General features: G+C 46.7%; 1 protein-coding gene across 2 annotated transcripts; it reads left to right on the top strand.

The window, feature by feature from the left end:
* The first annotated feature begins 1,675 nt into the window (after window positions 1-1,675).
* On the top strand, window positions 1,676-24,771 carry LOC107118783 (acylphosphatase-2-like). 2 transcript variants are annotated; one of them, XM_015421157.1, is made up of 4 exons: window positions 1,676-1,826; window positions 4,552-4,568; window positions 12,452-12,561; window positions 23,918-24,771. In XM_015421157.1, the coding sequence occupies exons 1-4, from the start codon at window positions 1,775-1,777 to the stop codon at window positions 24,030-24,032; spliced, it is 294 nt and encodes a 97-aa protein (XP_015276643.1). In that variant the 5' UTR covers window positions 1,676-1,774; the 3' UTR covers window positions 24,033-24,771. The 2 variants fall into 2 exon arrangements, with proteins under 2 accessions (XP_015276643.1, XP_015276635.1); XM_015421149.1 differs by lacking the exons at window positions 12,452-12,561; window positions 23,918-24,771 and having other exon boundaries at window positions 1,756-1,826; window positions 4,552-5,712.
* Window positions 24,772-26,007: the final 1,236 nt, after the last annotated feature.

The following is a 26,007-nucleotide window of genomic DNA, read 5'->3' as shown; positions in this document are numbered from 1 at the left end:
ACACCAGGATCGTAGTGGTGAAATGAACTTTGTTGTGTATCCAAATATGATGTGATCAGAACCCAAGTATTTTCTCTGATTTGCTTGCTCTGGGGCCTGTCATTCCAGTCCCAGAACACATCTGTTACCCTCAGGGGCTGTCATTCCACTTTGTGGTCCCTCATTCCATTCCCCGAACACAAATAAAGGCTGCAGTCTTCCTAATAAAAGGAAGGACAGCATTGCCCATTGGAAACAATGGGAGAGACTTGAAGGCTCATTGGAAATAATGGGAGCCAGGAATGTCAATTGACTTGCATGGGCTCCATTGAAATACATTACAATAAAAGTAAAGTTCCAAAGAAAATGCGGAATGCATTTTCCATTAACCTCTCTGGGCCCAAATAGACTACTCTGGGACTGGAATGACAGGCCGCACAGTGGCCCCTGTCATTCCACTCCCAGAATACTCCTGCTACTTCCAGGGGCTATCGTTCCACTTTGTGGTCTCATTCCATTCCCAGAACACTCCTACTACCTCCTGGGACTGTCATTCTACTATGGGGCCTGTCATTCCAGTCCAGAACACATCTGCTACCCCAAGGGGCTGTCATTCCACACTGAGGCCTATCATTCAAGTCCTAGAACACTCCTGCTACCCCCATAGGGTCGCCAAATGTTACCTACCTTGCCGGCGGGGGACTCCTACGTGGCCCCGGTGCGCAAAGTGTGCACACACCGCATGCACGTCACAGGGAGGTGACGTCATGACACCGGGCACGCTGGGGGCGGGGGCACGACCATACATTGGATAACCATAGAGTTTTCCCTTGTATGGCTGTGGCCCCGCCCCCAGCGTGCCCGACGTCATAACGTCACTTCCCTGTGACGTGCACACTGGGGCGGGGTTCCCCCCGGGGCCCAATTCCCCGGCATCGGGGAACGGGCCTCTGGGGCAGGGGGATTTCTGCCCCCGGGGGGGGGGGGTTTGGCAGCCCTATACCCCCAGGGGCTGTCATTCCACTCTGGGGCCTGTCATTCCAGTCCCAGAACACTTCTGCTACTTGGGCCTGTCATTCCAGTCCAGAACACATCTGCCACCCCAGGGGCTGTCATTCCACTATGGGGCCTGTCATTCCAGTCTCAGAATACTCCTTGCTACTTCCAGGTGTTGTCATTCCACTTTGTGGTCTCTCATTCCACTTCCAGAACACTCCTGCTACGCCCAGGGGCTGTCATTCCACTCTGGGGACTGTCATTCCAGTCCCAGAGCAGTCAGTTTGGGCCCAGAGACGTTAATGGAAAACCCATTCCCCATTTCCTTTGCAACTCTACGTGTACTATAATGTATTTCAATGGAGCCCATGCAAGTCAATTGGTAATCCTGGGTCCCGTTATTGCCAATGGGCCTTCAAGTCTTTCCCATTGTTTCCAATGAGCAATCCTGTCCTTCCTTTTAGTAGGAAGACGGCAACCTTTATCTATTTGTGCAAGACAGGGTTTCTTTACGCCGCCGCGGATCTTTCCCTTGATAACAGAAAAGGAACAACAGTAACTGAAGGAGGGGGCTGGTTTCCTTTGCGCCGCTCTCCCCGGCTGGACCCGTCGATAGCACCAGCGGCATGCTCTGAAGGAGCCTGGTGGGCGGTCGCTATCCCTTGAAGCTTGAGCCTCGTGCGTTGCCGTCCGTGGCTCCTACCAGCTGAGACCGTGAGAGCCGCGCTCGGTTATCTTCAGCTGTCGCTTTCTGCCTTTCCTCACAAGAGGCTGCCGGTTCCCTTTCCGTGCAAGCATCATGTCTGGTGTTCTCAAATCGGTGGATTACGAAGTGTTCGGCCACGTGCAGGGTGAGCTGGGGGGGGGGGGGGAGAGAAGAAGGGGGGTGGGTGGGAATTTTTGGGGGGAAAGGGGAAAGAGAGGTTCGCTTCGGTTGCGCATGCGCGAGGCTGTCCCCCTTCGGGTGTCTAGAGAAAAGCTTGGCAGAGAGACGGCGGTACGCATGCGCGAGTGATGTTGCCGTGGGGAGGGGGTTATACGGACCTTATAAAATTGCGCAATACGCATGTGTGGGAAAAGGTCTCTGCAGGTCAAGGAGAAAAGCGGGGGTGAGGGCAGCACGGACTGACGTCACAGCGGTGGGCATAGTGCCCATGCATATAGGACTGTCTCATAGGCACTGGGGAAGGGCAAAGGACTCGCCCTTGGGTGCCCGTTCCCTTTTCTGCTCTGAGCAAAAACTTCCATTCCTTTTTTTCTGGTTTGAAAGCAGCCTTTCCCCCAAGCCTCAATAGGACTTAACATCATGAAGATGTAAAAACCGTTTCTCTCTCTCAAAAGGGTTCCTAACTGCTAACCCAATAAACTAGTAGTTAATAATACTGGAGGAGGGAAAGGCGAGGCAGAGTAAGGAGGTATGGGGGAGACCAGTGTCCCCTCTAAGCTGAGTTAGTGTGAGCTAGCTCACAGTTTTTTAGCCTCCGGCTCACACATTTTTTGTCTCAGCTCAGGAAGGAGGGCTCCAGAGCAAACTGATTTATGCAGTAGCCAAATCGCCCGCTCGGTAGCTCACAGAGTAGAGTCTTTGCTCACAAAACTCCACAGCTTAGTGGGAGCATTTATGTAAGTACATATGGAGCTGCTTTCTGCAGAATCAGACCATTGGCCCAATAAGATCAATATTGTCCGCACAGACTGGCAAGAAGCTTTCCAGAGTCTCAGGCAAAGTTGTTTCCCGCCAACTACCTGATCACATCACCAACTAACTGGAGATGCCAGGGATTGAACCTTGGACCTTCTGCATGCCATTGAGAAGCTCTACCAGGAAAAGCATGTGGGGAAGTGCTCTTAATATATACGTGCAGTTTTGCTCAGAAATAAGTACAACTGAGTTCAATGGGATACTCCCTAGTGGACTGAGGGTTGCGGCCAATTTTTTTCAGTTGGGGATGAGGTCTTGTTCACACCATAAGAGTTAGAATTGTGTGTAATCCAAAATATGTGCATTAAAATTAACTTCTGTCAATTATCATCCCAATGCTAAACAGGTTTACATGGAAATAAGGGGCATCTCTCTTTATATATTTTATCTAATGTGTTTCAATATGCTCTTTTTTTATTACTACTATAAGGCAATTAGTTAGAAAGGTAGCATACAATTTTTTAAGAATGGACAGGTTGAGAATGAATTCCAAAAACATAGATTGGAGGGTTTGGATTGCATGTGAAGAGAAGTCAGAAAGTAGAACTTTTTGAATTTTTGGACAATGAATTATGGTAACTGAAGACTCAGCTGAATCATTCTGTTATGATGTTTGCATCTGTATGGCAAACTGAATGTTAGAACATTCACAGATATACAGTTTTCAGCTTGCTGATGACAATATCTGAGCTAAATACCAAACCTGTTAAAAAAGCATGTTTATTTCAGTGGAACTTGGTTACCAGTTATATCTCTAGGACTGCATCCTTAATGCACAAGTGTTCTGTTGCAACTACCCCCTCAGTGTAAGGATGACAACCAGCATGATACACACACACTGTATATATTGGCTTTCAGAAGCCGTTTCATTTTGCATATTTTACATATAGAGACTTTTTATTCAAAGTGATCTTCTAGCTCACAATTACCATGATTCTCTGGTTCTAGAGTTGAGTTTGTGTTCTTGTTACTCTGGTAGCTGAACAACTAAGAATCTATAATAGATTTCCTCACAGAACCCCTTCCTTGCATGATGAATAAGTTCTTTTTTCCACTATTTGACATGGAGGCTGTGAAGCTGGTCTCAAGAGAGTCTGGAACTGAGCAGGAACTGTAGACCTGAATTTCTTTGGATCAGGTTCATGACTTAAGCTTAACAGGGGCTGAAGAAAAGACACCAGATATTTATAAATGGCAAGGAACTGTAGACTGACTACTGGTAGAAGAACATTATAATGACACTGGGCAAATAGTCACCATTCCTGGTACCAAAAATGATAGCTTGCACAGCATTACTCCATTTTTCTACCTCTGCCAGCTGTAATAAGCAGATGAGCCAAAAAGGAGGCCTTAAAACACTCTGGCTCCAATTTTCCTGTATTTGATTGATTGCATTTATACCATGGAACTCTGCCAGTGTTGCCCAACAGAGTCCTTGGGGCAACTTTCAAATCTGACAATTAGAACCGTACAAATATTAACATAAATCACTGATTTAAGAACCTAACTTCATACAAAACTCACATGATAAAGCGGCAGATAAAATATCTGCCAGTGTTGCTAGAGGCCCCAGGTGCCAGTGTGCATTCCTATCAGCATCAACAGGTGCATCTATCAAGGTTAGCTGGGCTCAGCTGAGCGGCACAATACAGGTGCTTACCTGCCTTGCTAGATTAGAGCAACTGTCTTTAGTTTCCCAAAACTCATAGTCCTCTCGACCATTCTGCATGCTTTTTTCCCACCATTATAGTGAAACAGCACAGCAAACCTGGACTTGTTGCAATACTTCTGGCATCCTATTTTCTGAAAGATAATTTGTTAGTATATTGAACAATTGGCATTTATTTAATTTTCTTTCTAAAATTCTTTTGTAGGTGTGTGTTTCAGAATGGTAAGACAACGCGAAGTACACCAGTTTTGCATCGCTACTGTTTAATATTTTGGCAATGGAAATAAAGCATGTGACCTGTGTAGCACCCCCCAAGAGTCTGCATTGCCAAGTTTTTGATGCTTAGCTGCTCAGTTAAGTATTACATGTATGTGGTGTGTGTCGTAAACTTGGAGAGCCTTTTTACAATGCAGTAGATCCCTGATTTTATGAACACTAGCTGCATGAATGACTAAACCTAGGAGCATTCTTATCCAGCCAGCAAACGAAAAAACCCACCAAGGTGCTATGTGTGTGAACTAAAGCATTGTAGAAAGTTTGCATGGACTTGAGGTTTGGGCACACTGATCTTCCCGTATTCCATCCTTGAGAACATAACAGCATGGAAAGACTGCGTATGGGCAACACACCATTTTTCACAATGACCAAGAAACGCAAGCGAACTGTGCTCACGTTCCAAAGCAAAATAGAAATTGTCGAAAGGTTGGAAAAAGGCGAGACAGCAACCGTGCTGGCAGAGGAATTTGGAATTGGGAAATCGACCATTTCTCAGCTGAAGAAAAACAAAGACAACCTCTTGCATTTTGTCTCAACCATGGGCAGTGAAAACGGGAAGAAGAAACGGAAAACAATGAAATGTGCAAAGAACTCGATGTTAGAGGATGCTCTCTATGCCTGGTTTTCCCACATGAGAAGTCTTGGCGAGCCAGTCTCAGGCCCACTTCTGTGTGAAAAGGCCTTAGAAATGAACAGGAAACTGAATGGTAACCCTGACTTCAAGGCCAGTTCAGGGTGGCTGGCGAGATTCAAATCGCGCCATGGGATTCACCATCTTGGCATTCATCAGGAGAAACTCTCTGTTGATCCGTCAGCTGCTCAGTGCTTAAAGCAGGAGTTTGCAAATTTCAAAACAGAGGAGGACTCTGATCCTGAGAGTATTTACAACACCGTAGTCGTCCCCGGTCCATCCCATTCGGAAGCTTACAATGCGTTAGAGATTGCTCTGCAGTGGCTGGAAGATCAAAAAGAAAGTGACGTTGTGCAACTCCTCTTCCTGAAAAGCCTGAGAGATTTGGCGGCACAGAAAATAGCTAGTTCTCTCAAATCAAAATAAGACTCATACAAATAAAATACTAAGACAGCTTACTTGGGGACACGGTCTAGTCTCTACAGTCAAACAGTTGTTGGTGTTGATTATGTACAATATCACTGAAAAATAAATCAACATAAGTGTTTCAGTTTATGTTCTTCTGACCGAAAACACTATACTTACCATAATCTGAAGCTGCAGAATTTTCTGAACATTATTTTATGTCCTCAGATAGTTCATAAAATCAGGTTTTGCTGTAAGTAAATGGCACAGGGCCCTTTGCCTCTTAACCAGTGTTCCCTCTAAGCTTAGTGTGAGCTAGCTCACAGTTTTTTAGCCTCCAGCTCACACATTTTTGCCTTAGCTCAGGAAGGATGGCTCCAGAGCAAACTAATTTATGCAGTAGTCAAATCGCTCACTCACAACTGTAATGCCGGCAGCTCACAAAGTAGTTTTTGCTCACGAGACTCCACAGCTTAGATGGAGCGCATGCATTGACTGTGAAAACAACATGAGCTGTCCATTTAAATTGCTGTTAAGTTGCTTGTATTCCAGAGCATGGTTTCATCTGCTAACTTCTTAGTGATTATTGCAAGCTCAAGACTGTAGGTGGTTGGAAATTTCATGAGCCTTTGAATCTTGATAAGAGCTATTGAATAGAGAGACAAGCTGTCATTTTTATTTGCCTGAGTGGAGCTTCAGAGATTTGTGAAATATTTTTTAAAAAAAACCCTACCTACAGGATTTGATTTTTTAAAGCCACACTCTTTACAGTTCAGATCCAACCTTTGCCAGTTGTGAACAGAGCCCCCTTTTGAAAACAAAATGGTTTTATGAGTTGTTGTAGATTTTCCGGGCTGTATGGTCGTGGACTTGGCATTGTAGGACCTGACGTTTCGCCAGCAGCTGTGACTGGCATCCTCAGAGGTATAACATAGAAAGATGGAGTACTCTCTGTGTCAATGTGAACCCCCATCTTTCCGTTTCACTGTGGGGCTGCCAGTCACACCTGCTGGCGAAATGTCAGGTACTACAGTGCCAAGACCACGGCCATACAGCCTGGAAAATCTGCAACAACTAATGAACTCTGGCTGTGAAAGCCTTCAACAACAAAATGGTTTATGCTTCCAAAGGAAAGAGAGAACTTGTTAAAATATGTAGACTGGAATTATATTCCATTTTAGTTCTTTCCAGTGGAATGCAAAGTACAGTGATGCTAGCCTGAGACCCAGTTGCCTTTGGCTTCTGTATTTGTTGTACAGCAGTCCCACAATAAAGCATGGCAGGTTCTTCCTGAAATTGAGACAAGCTTCAAAGCAGGTTGTGACAGAGCACAGGGTTCTGAATTGCAAGAAGAAGAGATTGGATTTATACCCCGCCCTTCACTACCCAAAGGAGTCTCAGAGCGGCTTACAAACTCCTTTCCCTTCCCCCTCCCCACAACAGACACCCTGTGAGGTAGGTGGGGCAGAGAGAGCTCTGACAGAAACTGCCCTTTCAAGGACAGCTCTCATCAGAACTATGGCTTGCCCAAGGTCATACAGTTGCTGCAAGTGGAGGAGTGGGGAATCAAACCCAGTTCTCCCAGATTAGAGTCTACGCACTTAACCACTACACCAAACTGGCTAAAGAAAAAAGAGCTCCCCACTGGGAACAAGCAAGGGCTTGGGCATGCCTAAAGAGCCAGTTTGGTGTACTGGTTAAGTGCGCGGACTCTAATCTGGGAGAACCGGGTTTGATTCCCCACTCCTCCACTTGCAGCAACTGTATGACCTTGGGCAAGCCATAGTTCTGATGAGAGCTGTCCTTGAAAGGGCAGTTTCTGTCAGAGCTCTCTCTGCCCCACCTACCTCACAGGGTGTCTGTTGTGGGGAGGGGGAGGGAAAGGAGTTTGTAAGCCACTCTGAGACTCCGAGTGAAGGGCGGGGTATAAATCCAATCTCCTCCTCCTCTTCTAAAGTAGCCCTTTGTTTATAAGCAGGTGCTTGTGAGCTGTTTCTTAATAAAAACAGAAAAGTGACTTACATCCCTAAAACAGAGGTATACTTCTCATAAGCAGCAGACGGGGTTTTAAATCAGTGTCCTGGTCACTCTGCTTCAAAAATGCAGATGGGCCTCACATAGTAGAATGCTGTTCTATTACACGGCTTGGGACCAACATGCCTAAGGGACCGCTTCTTCCCATAGACGCCTCGAAGAGCGTTATGCTTTGAGAATCAACATCTCCTGGCGATCCCTGGCCCAAAGGACGTCCGCCTAGCCTCGACCAGGGCCTGGGCTTTTTCCGCCCTGGCCCCCAACCTGGTGGAACAGGCTCCCTGCTGAGATCAGGGCCCTGCGGGATCTTATGCAGTTCCGCAGGGCCTGCAAGACGGAGCTCTTCCGCCAAGCTTTTGGCTGAGGCTGCGGGCGTCCACATATGCCCCCCCCGGGGTTGCTGTCTCCCACCCACTGATAACCGACCATATCTACCTACATCAATGGGCCAGACTCTCCCAACAGCAAGCTATGAGTATTGATTTTATATGCTTATAATGTGTTTTAAAATTTTAATGTATTTATGGAAACGTTGTAACCCGCCCTGAGCCCGTTTACGGGATGGGCAGGATATAAATGTGATAAATATTGGTGGGAGGGATTCCTGCACGCACATGCCAGAGGGAAGGTGAGACCCCGAGGGCTCATTAGCACAATAGGCCACACCCAAAAGCAGAAACTTGTTAGCATATTAGGCCACACCCCTGACAGCACAGCTCATTAGCATAATAGGCCACACCCTATGCCTTCCCTTGGCTTCCCTGGGCACTCCACGGATGCAGGGAGCCTGGGCAAGCCCCCCCTCTTGGAGGAAAGGGAAGGCAGTTTTAACTGCCTTCCCTTGGCTTGCCTGGGTGCCCCACGGCTGCGGGGAGCACGGTCAAGCCGGCCCTTGGAGGGAAGGGAAGGCAGTTTAAACTGCCTTCCCTTCCCTCCAAGGGCCGGCTTGACCGTGCTCCCCGCAGCCGTGGGGCACCCAGGCAAGCCAAGGGAAGGCAGTTAAAACTGCCTTCCCTTTCCTCCAAGGGCTGGCTTGCCCGTGATCCCCACAGCTGCAGGGTGCCCGGGCAAGCCAAGGGAAGGCATGGGGATGTGGCCTAATGTGCTAATGAGCCATGCTGTCAGGGATGTGGCCTAATATGCTAATGAATTTCTGTTGTTGGGTGTGGCCTGTTATGCTAATGAGTTCCTGCTGGGCTTTTTCTACAAAAAAAGACCTAGAGTCTGGCATCCTTTCCCCTGACATACTAGTTTTCTGCGTACAGGGATTTCCCCCCATGATATATGTGTATTCAATCATGTGAGCTCCCGCTGGTAGTCTGAAGTACCACAGGCCATCTCAGCTGCTGTGTGTGAGGCCATAGCTGGAGTTTGCTTGTTCAGTGCAAAAGACCACCTCTACAAACATGTGCTGTGATCCTCTTCCATTTTATCCTCACAACAACCCTGTGGGATGTGTTAGGCTGAGAGTGTCTGGCCCAAGGTCACCCTGTGAACTTCATGGGATTTGAACCCGAGTTTTCCAGATCCTAGTAGAGTGCTGCAACCACTATACCATGCTGGGTTGGGATGTGATATAAAGTTCATTTGCAATTATTTTCCCCTGTGCTGTTATCCTCATATCCTCTTGTAGTTACTGTGGGATATCGTCACATTTGATGTTTATTTACGGTCAAAGACCATTTGTCAAAATAATACATATTCGTTAAATACAAACAGATTAGTTTTCAGTCCAAAAATATATATTTAGACATATAACCTTAAAACCATTAAAATGTTAAAAATAAAAAGTTTAACATTCCATTATATCAGAATAACTATGAAAATGTCTAAAACTAAACTAATTATAAGTCATGCAAAAGGTGATTGAGGGTTTTTATTGTGGGATTTTACCAGCTGCAAGCAGAATTTAGCTATTTGTCTGGAGTTTTGCTGATTTTCCTCTGTCAGAAGTCTCCCTAGATCAGCACTATCCGCCACAGGTGCTGGCCTATCTAAGAGGGGGGGAGATAAGCTTATCCCTATAAACTTGATGAAAGGGGGAGCGGAAGAACATATGGGGCATTGATTCCACTTCTCCCAAGGAACATGGGAGTTACTGTGGAAAGGGATTATGAGGTAAATATGGGTCTGGAATGCTAAAATAACATGGTTTAGCCCAGTGAAATATAATTACTTAGATGTGGACCCTATGGCCATGGATGCTAGAATTCTATATTATAGTTCTAAGTTTGGCAACCAAGCAAAATTCCAATCCTGCAATTTAAAAACATGATGCATAGTTGCATCCATTTTCTTTTCATCATACAATTCCCCAGGGCTTTTTTTGTACAAAAAACCCAGCAGGAACTCATTAGCATAATAGACTACACCTAACAGCAGAAACTCATTAGCATATTAGGCCACACCCCTGACAGCACAGCTCATTGGCATATTAGGTCCCACCCCCATGTTACCAGAAGTGTGCTCATCCAGCCACACCCACCTTTTGCTTCTTATTCTGTTTACCTTGTTTGTTGTCCAAACCCAGGGCTTTTTTGTAGCAGGAACTCCTTTGCATGTTAGGCCACATACCCCTAATGTAGCCAATCCTAATGAGTTCCTGCTGTTGGGTGTGGCCTATTATGCTAATGAGTTCCTGCTGGGTGTGGCCAACTTGGAAGCCAGCCGGAACTCCGTTCCTGTGCGTTCCTGCCCAAAAATAGCCCTGCAATTCCCTCAGGGTTGTGTTTTAAGAAGCTGTAGCTTGGGAGAGGCTACGGCTGACTGGTAGGCCATATGGTTTGTATGCAGAAGGCACCAAGTTCAAACCCCAGCATTTCCAGCCAAAAGATCAGTTAGTAGATGATATGAAAGGCTTCGGCCTGAAGCCCCAGAGAAGTGCTTCCAGTCGGGGAAGGCAATACTGACCTTGACTAATAGTCTGACTGTATAAGGTGCCTTCACGTGTTCAGCATCCTGGGCGACTGTTCAGACAGCCACACATGGCAGCTTTATCCTCTGCTTCTCTACTGTCGATCTAGATCCTGTGTGCCTCAGGTAGCTCAGCTTGTCCTACCGAGAGTGTTTACCTTGTTTAGAGAACAGAGTGGCACCTTTAAGACCAACAAAGTTTTATTCAAGGTGTGAGCTTTTGTGTGCACGCCCACTTCGTCTGACGATGAAATGGAATCACAGATCATAGCTGTATAGATAGGAGTGGTTTGTTAAATTAGCATGCAAAATAGTGAGGACACTTTTTCTTTTTCCCAGCTGAAAAGAATGACAAGCTTAGGCTGCGGTCACACGGAACAGTAGCCACGCTAGAGAGACGGAAGATAAGCGGATTTTCCAGGCGCGATCTCACCGCCACATCTGGGAAGCGTAGAGCTCCCGTGGCTCAACCGAGGCTTCCCTCCGAAGATGCGCGGCAAAAAACGTGGAAACCACGGGGCAAGGGCGGGCGTCTGATCACATTTCTGGTGGCATCCGGCGCCCGCCCATGTCCCTTTGCAAACAGGTCGGTTTTTTCCCCCCAAGGCTCCACGGATGCGCACAAGCACCCAACGGAGCATGCGCACACTTCAGTTTTAAAAAGTAAAAAAACAAAACAACAACCCTGTTTGCCGCGCCGCCCTGCTTCTTTGCCTGTGGTGTGATCGGCACCTCTCGCCTAGCCACGGGACCTCGACGGGACCTCAACCGGACGTCTGATCTTGCAGTCGCACATTAGTTTGCTCCAGGGCAAACAGCCATGCTTCCCCCCCCCCCCCCCCCCGGCGCCCCCTTTTCCGCCCCGGGGGGCTGGCCTTAGTTCTGTTTCGGTTCAATTGGGGAGGGGGTGAGTGAACAACATAGGTCATAAATATGTTACATTCAAAAATAAATTTATTAACTTGACAAACTAATCTGACCTTGGAATTATTGGCTGGACTCACCTTTGAAAGGATGTTACTAATTCTTTTTAACCCTTTGCTGGGAGCCTTTTGGGGTAGGATAACAACTCCCCAAGAGTAAAATAATCCGAAAAATCTCAAAAGCTGTCAAGAAAACCCCATTGCTTCATTTTCTGGACATTACTAAAGTAATGAGGCTTCTTTGCTGATATGAAAAGTCTCTGAACTTTTCCACACATAAATTGAAATATATGAACCGGAGATAAGGCATTGGACACAAATGGGGTGGGAACTTATTTCACAGAAGGGTAAATCACAGCATTGTACTGGAATTGCCTGATACTTCACGAAACTACGGCAAGAAACAAAATAAATCACATTCCCTCACTCCCCTAAGAAAGGGGTTGTTTTTTCAGTGCCAAGTCCGGAACTGGCAGGAAAAATAAGGGAAATTAATACTGTTATGTATTGAGCCTGAACAGTACCTGGAACAGGTTGAGCTTGTTCCCTCAGAACAATAGCTGACCAGGATCCTGAAGTTGACCAGTAGTATAGTAGTGTAATGTAAACAGTCTATCGTTGTGAGTGGGGTGTGTTAGGATGTGGTCTTTGCATGCTTTATAAGCAGGGCAACAAGCCCTGGAATTGAGTCCTCGTAGTGTTCTTGAAATCACTAAATCAACTAGAGCTGATCACTGCAATGTGTCCAGAACCCAGGATTTAACAAATACATACTGATCATTTGAGAAGAAAGCTGGTCCCAAGAACAGAAGTCATAAAACGAGATTGAAATTTAAGAACTGCCTGGGATATCAGACTTCTGGATACTGAATTAATTCTGTTATGATATCATCTCTCGTTCTGTTTCTTGTCTTCCAAACCAGTATGCAGAGGAAAAAGCTAGGCGAACGGGAGTGGTTGGCTGGGTTAGAAATTCCAGACAAGGGACGGTTACTGGCCAAGTTCAGGGCCCAGAAGACAAAGTAAATGAGATGTAAGTACTGTTTCCTCGGTGTGTGCTGGCTGTGCTTGACTCGCCAAGTTGGGTTAAGATGTTTCTGCAAGTTAACAAATAATTTTGTCAGGCCGTGTGGGAGGATTGTGTTGAAGCTAGGGCTGCACAGACCATGTTCAGGGCTTCATTGAGCCATGCAGAATGTGTAAAAAAAAAATGTCAGGCCAGAACTTGCTCTTGCAGTCCATAGAAATCCAGATGGTTCCCCTGGGAAGTCAAATAACAGCTGGTGTTCTGGCTTTGGCTTATAGCGAGATGAGCAGGTGTGAATTCTGAGCATGCCCGGCTGAAGCCTGCTTGGCTTGGATGAGGAGCACAGAGGTGTGAAGACGATCTGAAGACGAGCATGGCCGCCCCAGCCCTTGGGAGCCTTTTCTGCTCCCGAGTGGTAAAGGCATAGGAAGCCTTCTTGCAGATGCTACCAAGGGTCCCCTTTGTCAGGATTAATTAATTAAAGCTTTGGCAGGATTTGCAAAATTTGCAACGATTGCCACCAGTTTTCATATCCAGATGTGTAACAGATAGGCTTCTGTTCCCTTCCTTACGTAACGAAATAAGATCTACAGATAATTGCCTCTGGCTGAATGAACACTGCATGGCTCCAGGGGAGAAGCAGTAACGCCTTAAGGCTTCTCACTGCATGCGTCCACTCAGCCTGTGAAGTGTCCTGTGTCCTGGAGAGCACCTCTTTCTCTCACTAGATGGTGGGGCTCCATGCATGATATTATTCTAATGTGGTTTCCCTCAGCTTGTCTTCTGGCCCTAAGCAAAGGACCATATTCAGGGCTATTTTTGGGCACGTACGCACAGGAACGGAGTTTCGGCTGGCTCCCAAGTTGGCCACACCCAGCAGGAACTCATTAGCATAATAGGCCACACCCAACAGCAGAAACTCATTAGGGTTGGCTACATTAGGGGGGTGTGGCCTAACATGCAAAGGGGTTCCTGCTACAAAAAAAGGCCCTGGGTTTTGACAACAAACAAGGTAAACAGAATAACAAGCAAAAGGTGGGTGTGGCTGGAGGACCACACTTCTGGTAACATGGAGGTGCGGCCTAATGTGCTAATGAGCTGTGCCGTCAGGGGTGTGACCTAATATGCTAATGGGTTTCTGGTGTTGGGTGTGGCCTATTATGCTAATGAGTTCCTGCTAGCTTTTTCTACAAAAAGAGCCCTGATTGAAGATAGAGTTGGGACCAATGTTCCCTCTAAGCTGTGGAGTCTTGTGAGCAAAAATTCTACTTTGTGAGCTACCGGCATTAAAGCTGTGAGCAAGCGGTTTGGCTACTGCATCAGTTAGTTTGCTCTGGAGCCATCCTTCCTGAGCTAAGACAAAAATCTGTGAGCTGGAAGCTAAAAAACTGTGAGCTAGCTCACACTAACTCAGCTTAGAGGGAACACTGGTTGGGACCTGCTGAGATATCTTGTGCTTTGAATGCTACATGGTGACATTATGAACTGGTTGCATGTATTTGCCGATGAAAAGGATGGATCTACAAACTAGACACAGTTTAGGCCCCAGGCACTGCTATGTGGTCCACACTCAAGCTGTCTGTTGGTCACATCATGCCTCTATCCTTGAGATTTAGGCAGGTGTCATTAGCAGAGCTCATTAGCATAACTTATTTGCATATGCCACACACCCTGACAATCACCGAAAGTGTGTCAGAAGGCAATACCTACCGCTCAGGCTCCACTGGACTGTTTTGGATTGCTAGCTATTGGGGAGGGGAACGCACAGATCTGCCCTCACAAAGGAGGGAGAGCTTGTCCCTGAAGGCGGGCTGGGGGGACTGTGCAACTTAACTGGCTGCTTCTTGCTCCTTGTGGCCTGACTGAGGGCTGCTGGGAGCAGGGGGCGGGGCTTGTTGCATGTGCTCGCCCCCTGAGCAGCTTACTGCTGGAGCTCCGCTCCTGTGCGCTCCCGCAGGAAATGACCCCTGGATTTAGGAAAGGGTAGCAGGAGCAGTGAAGCTGAAATGAAGGGTAAGCCAAGGTAGAGAATGAACACGAGTATCATAGTGAAAGGGAATCTTCTGTATCATTCCCGAGTCGTTCCTGTAGAAACACTTTGTACCAGTTCTTGTCGTACATACTTGGAAGCCAAACGTTCTCTACCCTAGCCTTGTAAATGTGTTGTATGCAGGGGTCATTTCGTAGAAAAAGAGCTAAGGGGACTCATTAGCATAACTCATTAGCATATGCCACACCCTCTGACATCACCGGAAGTGTGTCCTCCCCACAGCCGGCGGCGACCTCCAGCGGGCACCAGCAGGGAGCTCCAGGCCCCGCCCTCCCGCACCTCACCTGGGGGGATGGCGTCCCCCTGCGTCCCCCCCCCAAATGACCCCTGGTTGTATGTATTAGGAAATTACTCAGATGTTTAGGAATCATAATGTTTTAATTATCAGTAATCAGCGTTCAAAGCAGAGAAACTGTTGTAATGGTAGGCAGGCAGAAAATATATTGCATTTGGCCATAGGCCTTCACAGTCTGAAATCATTTATAATAAAATGTACTTACAGATAGAACAATAAAATACATCGATAAAATATGGCAATATAATGCACATTATCTAAGATTTAGTCAACTTTAAAATCCGGTAATTTCTAATAAACTAACTAGCAGCGGCTGTTATCAGTTGATACCTTCCTAGTTGCTACATTTGCTCTTATTTTCCCAGGAGATTGAGCGAAAAGATTAATCTATCAGAGTCCGAATGAGGATGGAGACAATATAGTGGCGAGAAATCTTTCCCTTGGTTCTGAGTATAAGGGACAATTTAAAACATAATGTGGCGGGTCCTCAGTCGAGGTTCCACAGATACATATATGCTCATCTACAGGATTTTTTGGGAATCGTCCGAGAGGCATCTCAGCTGTTGTAATGGGTTATTGGGAAAGTCATTAGACGAGTACCTTTAAATCCTATGCTTTTCCCCATGACTTTCAGGGGGGAGGCATACATGAGGATTATCATGTTTTACTCTTCCAACAGCCCTACAAAGTAGGTTGGTTTTGCGGAGATGGACTGTTCTTTAGCAGTATAGTGTCCACTTTGCTTTGGAAGGCTGCAGGTTCACTTCTTGCCCTTTCCAGTTAAAAGGACTGGGTAGCAAGTGGTGAAAGATCTCTGGGATCCTAGCTGCCAGCCAAACGAGACCATAGTGACCTTGACCGAGCAGTGGGTTTGACTTGTTGCACGGCGGCTTGATGTGGTCATGTGACTAGCTCAAGGTCAGTGCTGAGCCTTGATACGATATTATGTTGCCTGGTGACGAATCATCAGAATAAATTTGGACTGTGTGGCTGGCTGATCAGTTATCTATGCAACTAGTGATTAAAGGTCTGGCTTTAAAGCAAGTTGCAGTTAGAATTTGGGATGATTTTCCAGTTTTCATGCGCAGAGGTGTTTCAGGTCAGCTTCTCATCCCAGTTTGGTGTAGTGGCTAGGAGTGCAGACTCTAATCTGGGAGAACCGGGTTTGATTCCCCACGCCTCCACTTGCAGCTGCTGGATGACCTTGGGCAAGCCATAATTATGTCAGAGTTGTTCTCTCAAGGACAAACCTGGAAAGAGCGCTCTCGGCCCCACCTACCTCATGGGATTTCTGTTGTGGGGAGGGGAAGGGAAAGGAGACTGTAAGCCGCTTTGAGACTCCAAGTGAAGGGTGGGGTATAAATCCAGTCTCCTCCTCCTGCTGCTGCTTCTTCTTCTTCTTCTGTCAGTTTACTCACTGTGTCAGTACTTTCCCCCTGGTTTTAGTGCCTTTGTATTCTTTTATTCTTGTATTCTTTGTATTCATCCCATGCGCCTTGGTGTTTAGTCATGCTGGCCACATGACCATGGAAACGTCTTCGGACAGCGATGGCTCTTCGGCTTTTAAACGGAGACGAGCACCGCAACTATCCTATAAAAGGAACAGCACAAAAGGGGCCGTAGACCAGCAACACCTGCTTGCTCTCTTCAGTTAAATCAGGCTCTCGGGTCACAGAGTGATCCAAGGCCTTTCCTCAACAATTTTGGAGCCCTGAGGCCTTTCAGAATAGATGTGGGAGAGAGGGCCCTGACTTCTTAATAAGGCAGTTTCGTATACTAGATACTGATCTCTCTGCCAGAATATTTTTCCAGGAGTTTATAATGGCACTCCTAAAGGTAAAGATACTGTGGAATTTCACATTACCCTTTTTAACCCGTTTTGAAGCCGTTTTTGATCCGTCATGGAGTAAACCGGTATAGGGCTGCCATTTCACACATGGCTTTCCCCTTCCGGTAAAGAGCTGGATCTGAAGCGGTTTGCCATTTCAGACTGCCCCGCTTTTCCCCCGCCGTTTTTTGCCTGCCCCCATTGGAATGCCTGGAGTGTTGTGTTATAGCGCTATAGCACTCTAAAGCGAACGTTAAAAAAAAAAGTTGGAGATCGCCGTGCGGGTGAAAAACGGCGGGGGGAAAAGCGGTGCAGTCTGAAATGGCAAACCACTTCAGATCCAGCTCTTTACCGGAAGGGGAAAGCCATGTGTGAAATGGCAGCCCTATACCGGTTTACTCCATGACGGATTGCTGCGATCTACCCAAACTCTGAAATTCTCCCTTTGGAAGTCCACTGGAGACCGAGTTTGCCTATTTCAGATGCAGAAAGCTTAATATAAGCCATCTTTCAGTGGGGCATAGGGGCCTTTTTAATCTGTGTTCCCATTCATCTGTATCTCTGTATTAGGACAGCACAATGCTGAATTCTACCACCTCTGTCTACCATGCATAGAACTTTAGTCAGCTCCATCAGGTACTATAATCGTCATTGGCAGCTGCTGGTAGGGAGGTTGTATGTCTATGCAATGGAATCAAGTCAAGTGGGAAGAGTAGATTGTAAAAATTACAGTCAAAAGTGGGTGGATTTGTGTGAATTACGTGTACAATGGGATCTCCAAGGCAAGAGTGGAATATCACCTGGCTGTAGTTTGTAAATATATATTTTGTATTTTTTTAATATGTGTGCGCGAGTGTGTGTGCACCTGAAAGTCATGGCAACTGATGACTGACTGTACGCATACCTGGAAGTCCTGGCGACCTCTGGTGACTGACCCCTACTGGGGGCCTGGAGGATATTCAGAGAGGTGGCTGAGTAAAGCCTGCCCCCGCCTCCCGACTGCTGGTATTCCAAGGAGGCCTTCCCATCCAAGGACTTGCCCGACTCGACCCTGCTTAGCTTCCGAGGTCAGGCTTGCCTGGGCTATCCAGGTCAGGGCTGTAGTTTGTGTATCTTAACAGCTGGCACACATACTGTTAGATCGCCACTAACAAAGATCCGGAGAGTGATTTCAACAAAAGTGATCAGCTTTATTGTAGGTACGAACAAGCGCTTGAAAGAAGTCATAACCAGAACAGATTAACATCGGGAGCTAGGCTCCTTTGAAACATTCCCGGGCTAATGTAGCCACGCCTATTTACACAAAGTAACCAATGAGGTTGCTCGGATACCATCCAATGATGGCTCTTCCCTCTCAGGGAATTGGTGCAGTTCTGATTGGTCGCTGTTGTGGAGCGACCAATAGTGCGTTAGTTCGGAGGAGCCTTCGTCTGGCTCGAAGCTTAACATGGAACGTTAATGCAGCGATTCATGTAACTAATTTTGAATACACCACACATACAACATTGTTAACTATTATGTGTTACTGACCTGCACCAAGTGAGGCAGACGTGTTCACTCATTCACAACTGAGACAAACCGGAGGTAGGCAAGAGGGAGTGGCCAAGCACAGCATACTTTTGTGGTGAACACAGAAAAATCAACACTATCACAATCATTAATACATTTAATTCATTTGTACCCCACGTTTCTCCTCGATGGGGTCCCAGAGTGCTTCACATCGTTGGTCTCTCCTCCATTTTATTTTCCCAACAGCTCTGTGAGGTAGGTTAGGCTGAGAGTGTGATCAGCTCAAGGTCACCCAGTAAGCTTCCATGGCACAAGTGGGAATCAAACCCAGGTCCCCCAGATACTAATTCAACACTCTTAACCACTGTGCCACGCTGGCTCTCCAAGGTGGCCCCATCTGCAGACAATTAAATCTATCGATCGGGGCCAAACAAAGGAACATTGTGCTTGGGCAGACCATAAAAAGGCACTGTGAGAGAGCCAGTTTGGTGTCGTAGTTAAGAGTGTGGACTCTAATCTGGGAGAACCGGGTTTGATCCCCCACTCCTCCACATGCAGCTGCTGGAGTGACCTTGGGTCAGTCACAAATTCTCTCAGAGCTGTTCTCTCACGGGCAGTTTGTGTCAGAGTTCTCTCAGCCCCACCTACCTCACAGGGCGTCTGTTGTGGGGAGGGGAAGGGAGAGGAGATTGTAAGCCGCTCTGAGACTCTGAGTGAAGGACGGGGTATAAATCCAATCTCCTCCTCCTCCTCCTTCTTCTCCTCCTCCTTCTTCTCCTTCTTCTTCTGTGAGCATTGGGCAGGCAGGAGATCAAGAGGGGCAGCAGCAGGGCACCACTCCCACCAGGATCGCCCCTCTCCCACAAGCTTCTTGCAGGTCCCTGAGGCAGTCCTAGGGGTGAGGAGAAGTGAGAGCCTGAGCTGCCGCCACCGGCGCCAACAGGCAGGCACTGAGAGCAGGAACCCCTCTTGGCAGAAAGGCTACTAAAAGACCACAGAGTCTGCCCTTGTATTCCACACAGGGCCGGATTTAGACTTGTTGAGGCCCTAAGCTATACAAAACCCAGAGCCCCCCTACTGTTTTAAATTACATCAGCTGGTCCCAGAAAAATTTAAAATATATATGCCTTTTTAATATTTGAAATCATTTTTATATTGTTTTTATTTGAGGCCCCAGCAGATTGCGAGACCCTAAGCTGTAGCTTATTTAGCTTATGCGTAAATCCGGCACTGAATTTCCACACATGCTTTGGGTTCTCTTTTCCTACCAAATATCAATCTGCTTATAAACAACTGCCTCCTTCTGAGATCATCAGCGCAGCATCGTCTATTCTGGTAGACAAGTGCTATTCAGAGAAGAGTCTTTCCCAGCCTGCTCTTCTTTATTAGGATATGGCAGCGATTGAACCTGGGACCTTCTGCCTACAAGTCAGGTGCTCCCAGAGGTGACGACCTGCAAGGTCCCTTCCAACTCTTAACATTCCGTGACTCTGTGATTCCTCCCCCAACTTAATTCTGACCACAGGATGCTGGCAAGAGGAGAACAACGTCGTAGATGGCGCTCTGCTGTTCCGGAGAGGGCACTTTCATGCAAACCGCCTGGTCCTTCCACAAAACTATGTAAAAATAAAACATGAGTCGTTTACGCTGTGAGTTAAAAACAGATTGTGCTGATGCTGGATGCTTTTTTCAGCAATGCAGAAAGCATTTCCTTTTGCTACCAGCTTCTGTGGGCGAGAGGATGCCATACCTACGTGGAGCGTCATCACATGCAGCGGAATCCCATATAGGGGATTAAAGCAGTAATCTGCAGGGATATCCATTGCAGGATCAAGACCTTTGCTAGTAAGGAGGAGCTCCTTTCCAGCTGCCAGTGAAAACAAATCACGGTGATGTAGCCGTAGCTAAATATCAAAAGGATACATACCCAAAGTGACACTAGAGAAATGTATATTTGGAAATTCAAATTTGCACCAAACCCCATATCAGCAGAGGTCATGATCTAAAGACTCCTCCCCTGCCATTAAATTCAGATCTACGGCTTAACAGGAAGATGAGAGGGTCCTGACCAGCATTCCCTCTAAGCTGAGGTAGTGTGAGCTAGCTCACAGTTTTTTTAGCCTCCGGCTCAGACACATTTTTTGTCTTAACTCAGGAAGGATGGCTCCAGAGCAACCTAATTGATGCAGCAGCCAAATTGCTCGCTCACAACTTTAATGGCAGTCGCTCACAAAGTAGAATTTTTGCTCACAAGACTCCACAGCTTAGACGGAGCATTAGCCCTGACCAGTGTTCCCTCTAAGCTTATGTTTTTTTAGCCGCCAGCTCATACATTTTTGTCTTAGCTCAAGAAGGATGGCGAAAGAGCAAACTAATTTATGCAGTCGCCAAATCGCTCGCTCACAGCTTTAATGCCAGGAGCTCACAAAGTAGAATTTTTGCTCACAGGACTCCACAGCTTAGAGGGAGCATTGGTCCTGACTTCTCTCTCCTGGGGTTACCTTCTGCAAGAGCAAGGAGGACTCCAAATCTGCTACAAAGGAGGTGGGAGAGGACAACAGATAAAAGGACAGGGTAGGAGAGGTGGGCTAGAGAAAGAGCCATTGTTTATTCTGAAATCAACTGGTGGATTTAAAGAGAATCTCCAAATTCTGACCTGGGAAACTGTCAGAGTGGATCTTTCTTGATGACTCCCAGGTGGTCTGGATACTCTCCAGAATAAAATGACACTCCCATTGTTCTTCCTAGCTAATTGTCTGTCTGTAGCTTATGAACAAACCCGAGCTTTTCCAGATGATAAACAACATTAGATTGTTAGTTGCTGTAGATTTTCCGGGTTGTATGGCCGTGGCCTTGGCATTGTACGGCCTGACGTTTCGCCAGCAGCTGTGACTGGCATCCTCAGAGGTATAACACAGAACAATGGTGTACTCTCTGTGTCAATGTGAGAAGAAAAATGGTAGGTGGGTAATTTATATCTACTCAGGAAGGTGGGGTAGGGCTGAGTCGTTATCTTGTAGGAGTTTCCCAGGCTGTGACGAGGAGGAGGAGGAGATTGGATTTATACCCCGCCCTTCACTCAGAGTCTCAGAGCGGCTTACAAACTCCTTTCCCTTCCCCTCCCCACAATAGACACCCTGTGAGGTAGGTGGGGCTGAGAGACCTCTGAGATAAGCTGCTCTTTTCCAAGGACAGCTCTGACAGAATTATGGCTTGCCCAAGGTCATCCAGCAGGTGCAAGTGGAGGAGTGGGGCATCAAACCCGGTTCTCCCAGATTAGAGTCCGCGCATTTAACCACTTCACCAAACTGGAGATTTCCTTAGGAGGTTCTTTTGCATAGGAATGCCAGGTCAGGTACTACAATGCCAAGACCATGGCCATACAACAGCTAATGAACTCCGGCTGTGCAAGCCTTCGACAACATATTAAAACATTAGATTGTGTTTATTATTTATTTATTTAGAGCATTTAAATAAATGTCTTTTTAGCACAGCGTTCAAGGTTTACCACAATCTAATGCTAGAAGTTCATTAACTAGGTGCAGTATGCTTACGCCGGACTTAGTGATATGGAGGGAAGGTGCTCTAAATTAATAGTTTAAAAAAACTATTTGAAAACAACAATGCATTCATGGATATTGATGTATCCAAAACTGAAGACATCTGGTACATCTATTTTGCATGCATTTCAGGAGTCAGGCGCTATCCTTGAGTGCTCACAATTCATAAGCACAGATATGGCATATATTCTGCTGCCCATAGCAGTCCACTAAGTCACAAGACTATGAACAAACAAGTACCACACGCCTGCAGGGATTTGTACTTTTTGGTGGTGGTGGAAAGTGCCAGGTCGGTGTAGTGGTTAAGTGTGCAGACTCTAATCTGGGAGAACCGGGTTTGATTCCCCACTCCTCCACTTGCACCTGCTGATGTGACCTTGGGTCAGTCACAAGCTCTGGCAGAGCTGTCCTTGAAAAAGAGCAGTTTCTGTCAAGAGCTCTCTCAGCCCCACCTACCTCACAGGGTGTCTGTTGTGGGGAGGGGAAGGGAAAGGAGTTTGTAAGACGCTCTGAGACTCCAAGTGAAGGGCGGGGTATAAATCCAATCTCTTCTTCTTCTTCTTCTTCTTCTTGTGACAGCTGATGTATGGCCACCCTGCAGCGTTTTCAAGGCAAGAGACTTTCAGAGGTGGTTGGCCGTTGCCTTCCTCTGCTTCATGACCCTGGTATTCCTTGGGGGTTTCCCATCCAATTACTAGCCAGGGCCGACCCTGGTTGGCTTCCAAGATTTGATGAGATTGGGCTAGCCTGGGCTATCCAGGCCAGGTCAGGTACTTCCTGCCAAGTGCAAAATCCCACTAGGGTTACAATTTCTGTGGGTTAAAGCTGAGGCTATCCAGAGTCCATTGACCTGGGCAGCTCTGGACCTGCCTCTGGTGGTCATCCCCTGACCAGCTGAGTGGCAGAGCCACATCCATGGAGACACTAGCCATTGTTCAGCAGCTAGAGGAGGCGGCAGAGAAACACCAGCAACAGTCAGCTGTTTGTTGGTACAGCACCAGCAACCCATCCTGATTCTAGCGGAAGAAAACAGAGCACTCCGACACATCAGGATGGTTGCCCGGGCAAAAGAGACATAAATTACAGTAAACACAGATACAACGCGTGTACATTGTGTTGAGAGGAATGCTGTCTTTGGATCGAGATGCTCTACAATCATGTCTCTTGATGCTGCAACACTAAGAAGTGTTCTGAATGTTGCGTGATTGATAACTGGAGCAAAAGTTTCAAAGTAGTCAGTCTCATATTCTTGTGAATAGCCTTTGGCTACTAGGCGTGCTTTGTAAACTTCTACAGTCCCATCATCTTTATACTTGATTTTGAATACCCATTTGCATCCAACACAATGTACCTTTGATTTTTCTTTACACATGCATTGACTATCATGTCACATTCAGTGCATGTACCTCTGAACACGTGACTTAAACCCAGGGCCAGATTAAGGCCAACTGATGCCCTAAGTAGAGCCTAACAGTGCCGCCTTGGCCCTTCCGTTGACAAGACGGAAGCAAAACTCTCACACCATGAGATGGAAACAAATGTGATATCTGACGACACCTTTAAAGTTGAACCCAGCAGATAAAGACAATTACAAAAAAAATTAAACTAAAATTCAAATGTGACAGTGAAAGAGTTAAGAAGAAGAAGAAGTAGAGATTGGGTTTATACCCCACCCTTCACTTGGAGTCTCAGAGCAGCTTACAAACTCCTTTCCCTTTCCCTCCCCACAACAGACAACCTTCCCACCAAAGCGGTACCTATTTATCTGCTTGCAGTTTCTTGCTTTCGAACTGCTAGGTCGGCAGGAGCTGGGGCCAGAGACGGGAGCTCACTCCGTCACGTGGCACTCGGGTCTCGAACTGCCGAACTACTGACTTTCCAGTCGGCAACTCACCATCTTAACCTCTAAGCCACCGTGGCCCACAGGAGCTGCTACCCTAGAATAAAAGATCAGGTTGGAAAACAACATTCGGTGCTGCAGAAGAGGACTGTTCAACTTTACAGAAGTAGAAAAGAACACCCTTAAGTACACCAAAGTGTGTCAGCAGAACGAATATTACATAAAGAATATTACAGTATACTTCTAATCTTGACCTGCCCCTCTTCTCTTCTCCTTACAGGAAAGCCTGGCTGTCCAGTGTGGGAAGTCCCACCTGTCAGATTGAAAAGGCCGACTTTTCTAACGAGAGGGAGATCTCGAAGGTGGACTTCACCGGGTTTACAACTAGATACTAATGAAAAAAGCAAAACATAAAGTCTTAAAGTCCCATTTGCTGTTGCATCAAAATATAAACGTTGTCTCATTGACGGTGGGGAAAAACTGGAACAAGCTGAATTAGAAAAAGTAGTTCTGCTTTCTTTTTGCGGGAAAAAAATGTCTTCTTTGAAATACAAGATTCCCCCCATATTAAAGCTGTCTTCTTACTATTGAAAAAAGGCAAACAGGAACTTTTCTCAGCATTCAGCAGAATCGGTCCATAATCTAGTATGTAGTTAAGCATCCATTGATTTCAAAGGGACTGCTGTGCACATGACTGAACCAGACGAGGGCTTGGGGAATAACTCCCATATTAGCATGCATGCTTATCTGCTTCTCTATCTACCTTTCTAACCTGCCCCCTAGCTGCTGGCTCTAATCTATTTTGCTTTAAGGCATAGAATAGTGGCAATCTAAACCATACGTATATTGACTTAGAATCAGTCTAAAAACAATGTATGCAGATCTCAGCCCCCTAGAGAACTCAACCCTAGCCATGAGCCACCAAAAGCCAGGCCCAAACAAACAGGTGGCGTCGATGGTTCTCCCTGTGCCTGCTTTACCTTCATATTAACCTTCTGAGGAAGGCCAGGTGGAGAGGGGGAGAGGAAGTGGCTGCCCAAAGGTTACCCAGTGATAAGGCTGTCAATCTTTAGGTGGTGGCTGGAGATCTCCTGGGATTTCAATGGATCTCCGGGGGGAAGAGATCAGTTCACCTGCAGAAAATGGCCACTTTGGAAGGTAGACTCAATGTCATTCATCACCCATTGAAGTCCCTCCCCTCTCCAAACCCCACCTTTCTCAGGCTCCATCCTCAAAATCTCCAGGTATTCCCAACCCAAAGCTGGCAACCTAACCTCTGAACATCATGGCTGAATGGAGAGATTTACACTCCGCTGTTGTTTCCAACAGTTTAAATCAGGGGTGTCAAACATGTGGCCCTGGGGGCCAGATTAGGCCCTCGGAGGGCTGCAATCCAGCCCGCAAGGCCCTGGCTGTTTCCTGCTTCCTTTTCCAGTCCTGCTGCTGCTACATCACATCTTACTTTACCAGACTCTCTCAGTCGCACAGGAGAGGTAGATAGGCAAGCCTCTCCTGTGCGATTGAGAGAGTCTGGTAAAGCACTGGCATTACATTTTTTTATGTGTTATTTAGAGTTTTAAAATTTTTTAACTGTGTTTGTCTGTGTCCTTTACAAAGTTTGTATCTGCGCTACCTGGCATTACATTTTATGACACACATGGCCCCCAGCCCGACAAGGTCTCATTTACGTCAGATCCGGCCCTCATAACAAATGAGTTCAACATCCCTGGTTTAAATTATACACTGCAGGAAGAGATCTGCCATTATGTTTGGGGTTGCAAACTCCGAATTGGGGGATTCCTGAAGATTTGGGGCATGGCGCCCGTGGAGGGTAAGGCCTAGGGAGGGACCTGAGCATCACCATAATGCCATAGAGTCCACCCTCCAAAGCAGCCATTTTCTCCAGGAAACTGATGTCTGTGGTCTAGAGATGCCCTCGGTATGGTATAACACCATAGAGTCCACCCTCCAAAGCAGCCATTTTCTCTAGGGGAACTGTTCCCTGTGGTCTGGAGATCAGTTACAATTCTGGGAGATCTTCACCAGGTGGTTGACAGCAGTGTTCCCTCTAAGCTGAGTTGGTGTGAGCTAGCTCACAGCTTTTTAGCGTCCAGCTCACACATTTTTGTCTTGGCTCAGGAAGGAGGGCTCCAGAGCAAACTAATTTATGCAGCAGCCAAAGTGCTCGCTCACAACTTTAATGCCAGTTGCTCACAAGGTAGAATTTTTGCTCACAAGACTCCACAGCTTAGAGGGAGCATTGGCTGACAGTCCTAAAGATGTGACTTTTTTAGAGCAGTAAGCGTGATTTCAAAGCGCCTACACTGTATTCAGTGAAAACATATCTTTCTTTTCTGGAACTGAACTCTG

Source organism: Gekko japonicus, unplaced genomic scaffold (assembly GCF_001447785.1).
Source record: "Gekko japonicus isolate JY-2015 unplaced genomic scaffold, Gekko_japonicus_V1.1 scaffold644, whole genome shotgun sequence".
Classification (NCBI taxonomy): domain Eukaryota; kingdom Metazoa; phylum Chordata; class Lepidosauria; order Squamata; family Gekkonidae; genus Gekko; species Gekko japonicus.
Note: the sequence above shows the minus strand (reverse complement) of the source record. Positions and strands in the feature narration are given on the sequence as shown.

What these genes read in the sequence shown, in the direction of transcription:
- LOC107118783 (XM_015421149.1), top strand. Translation starts at nt 4,948, where the DNA reads ATGGAAAGACTGCGTATGGGCAACACACCATTTTTCACAATGACCAAG.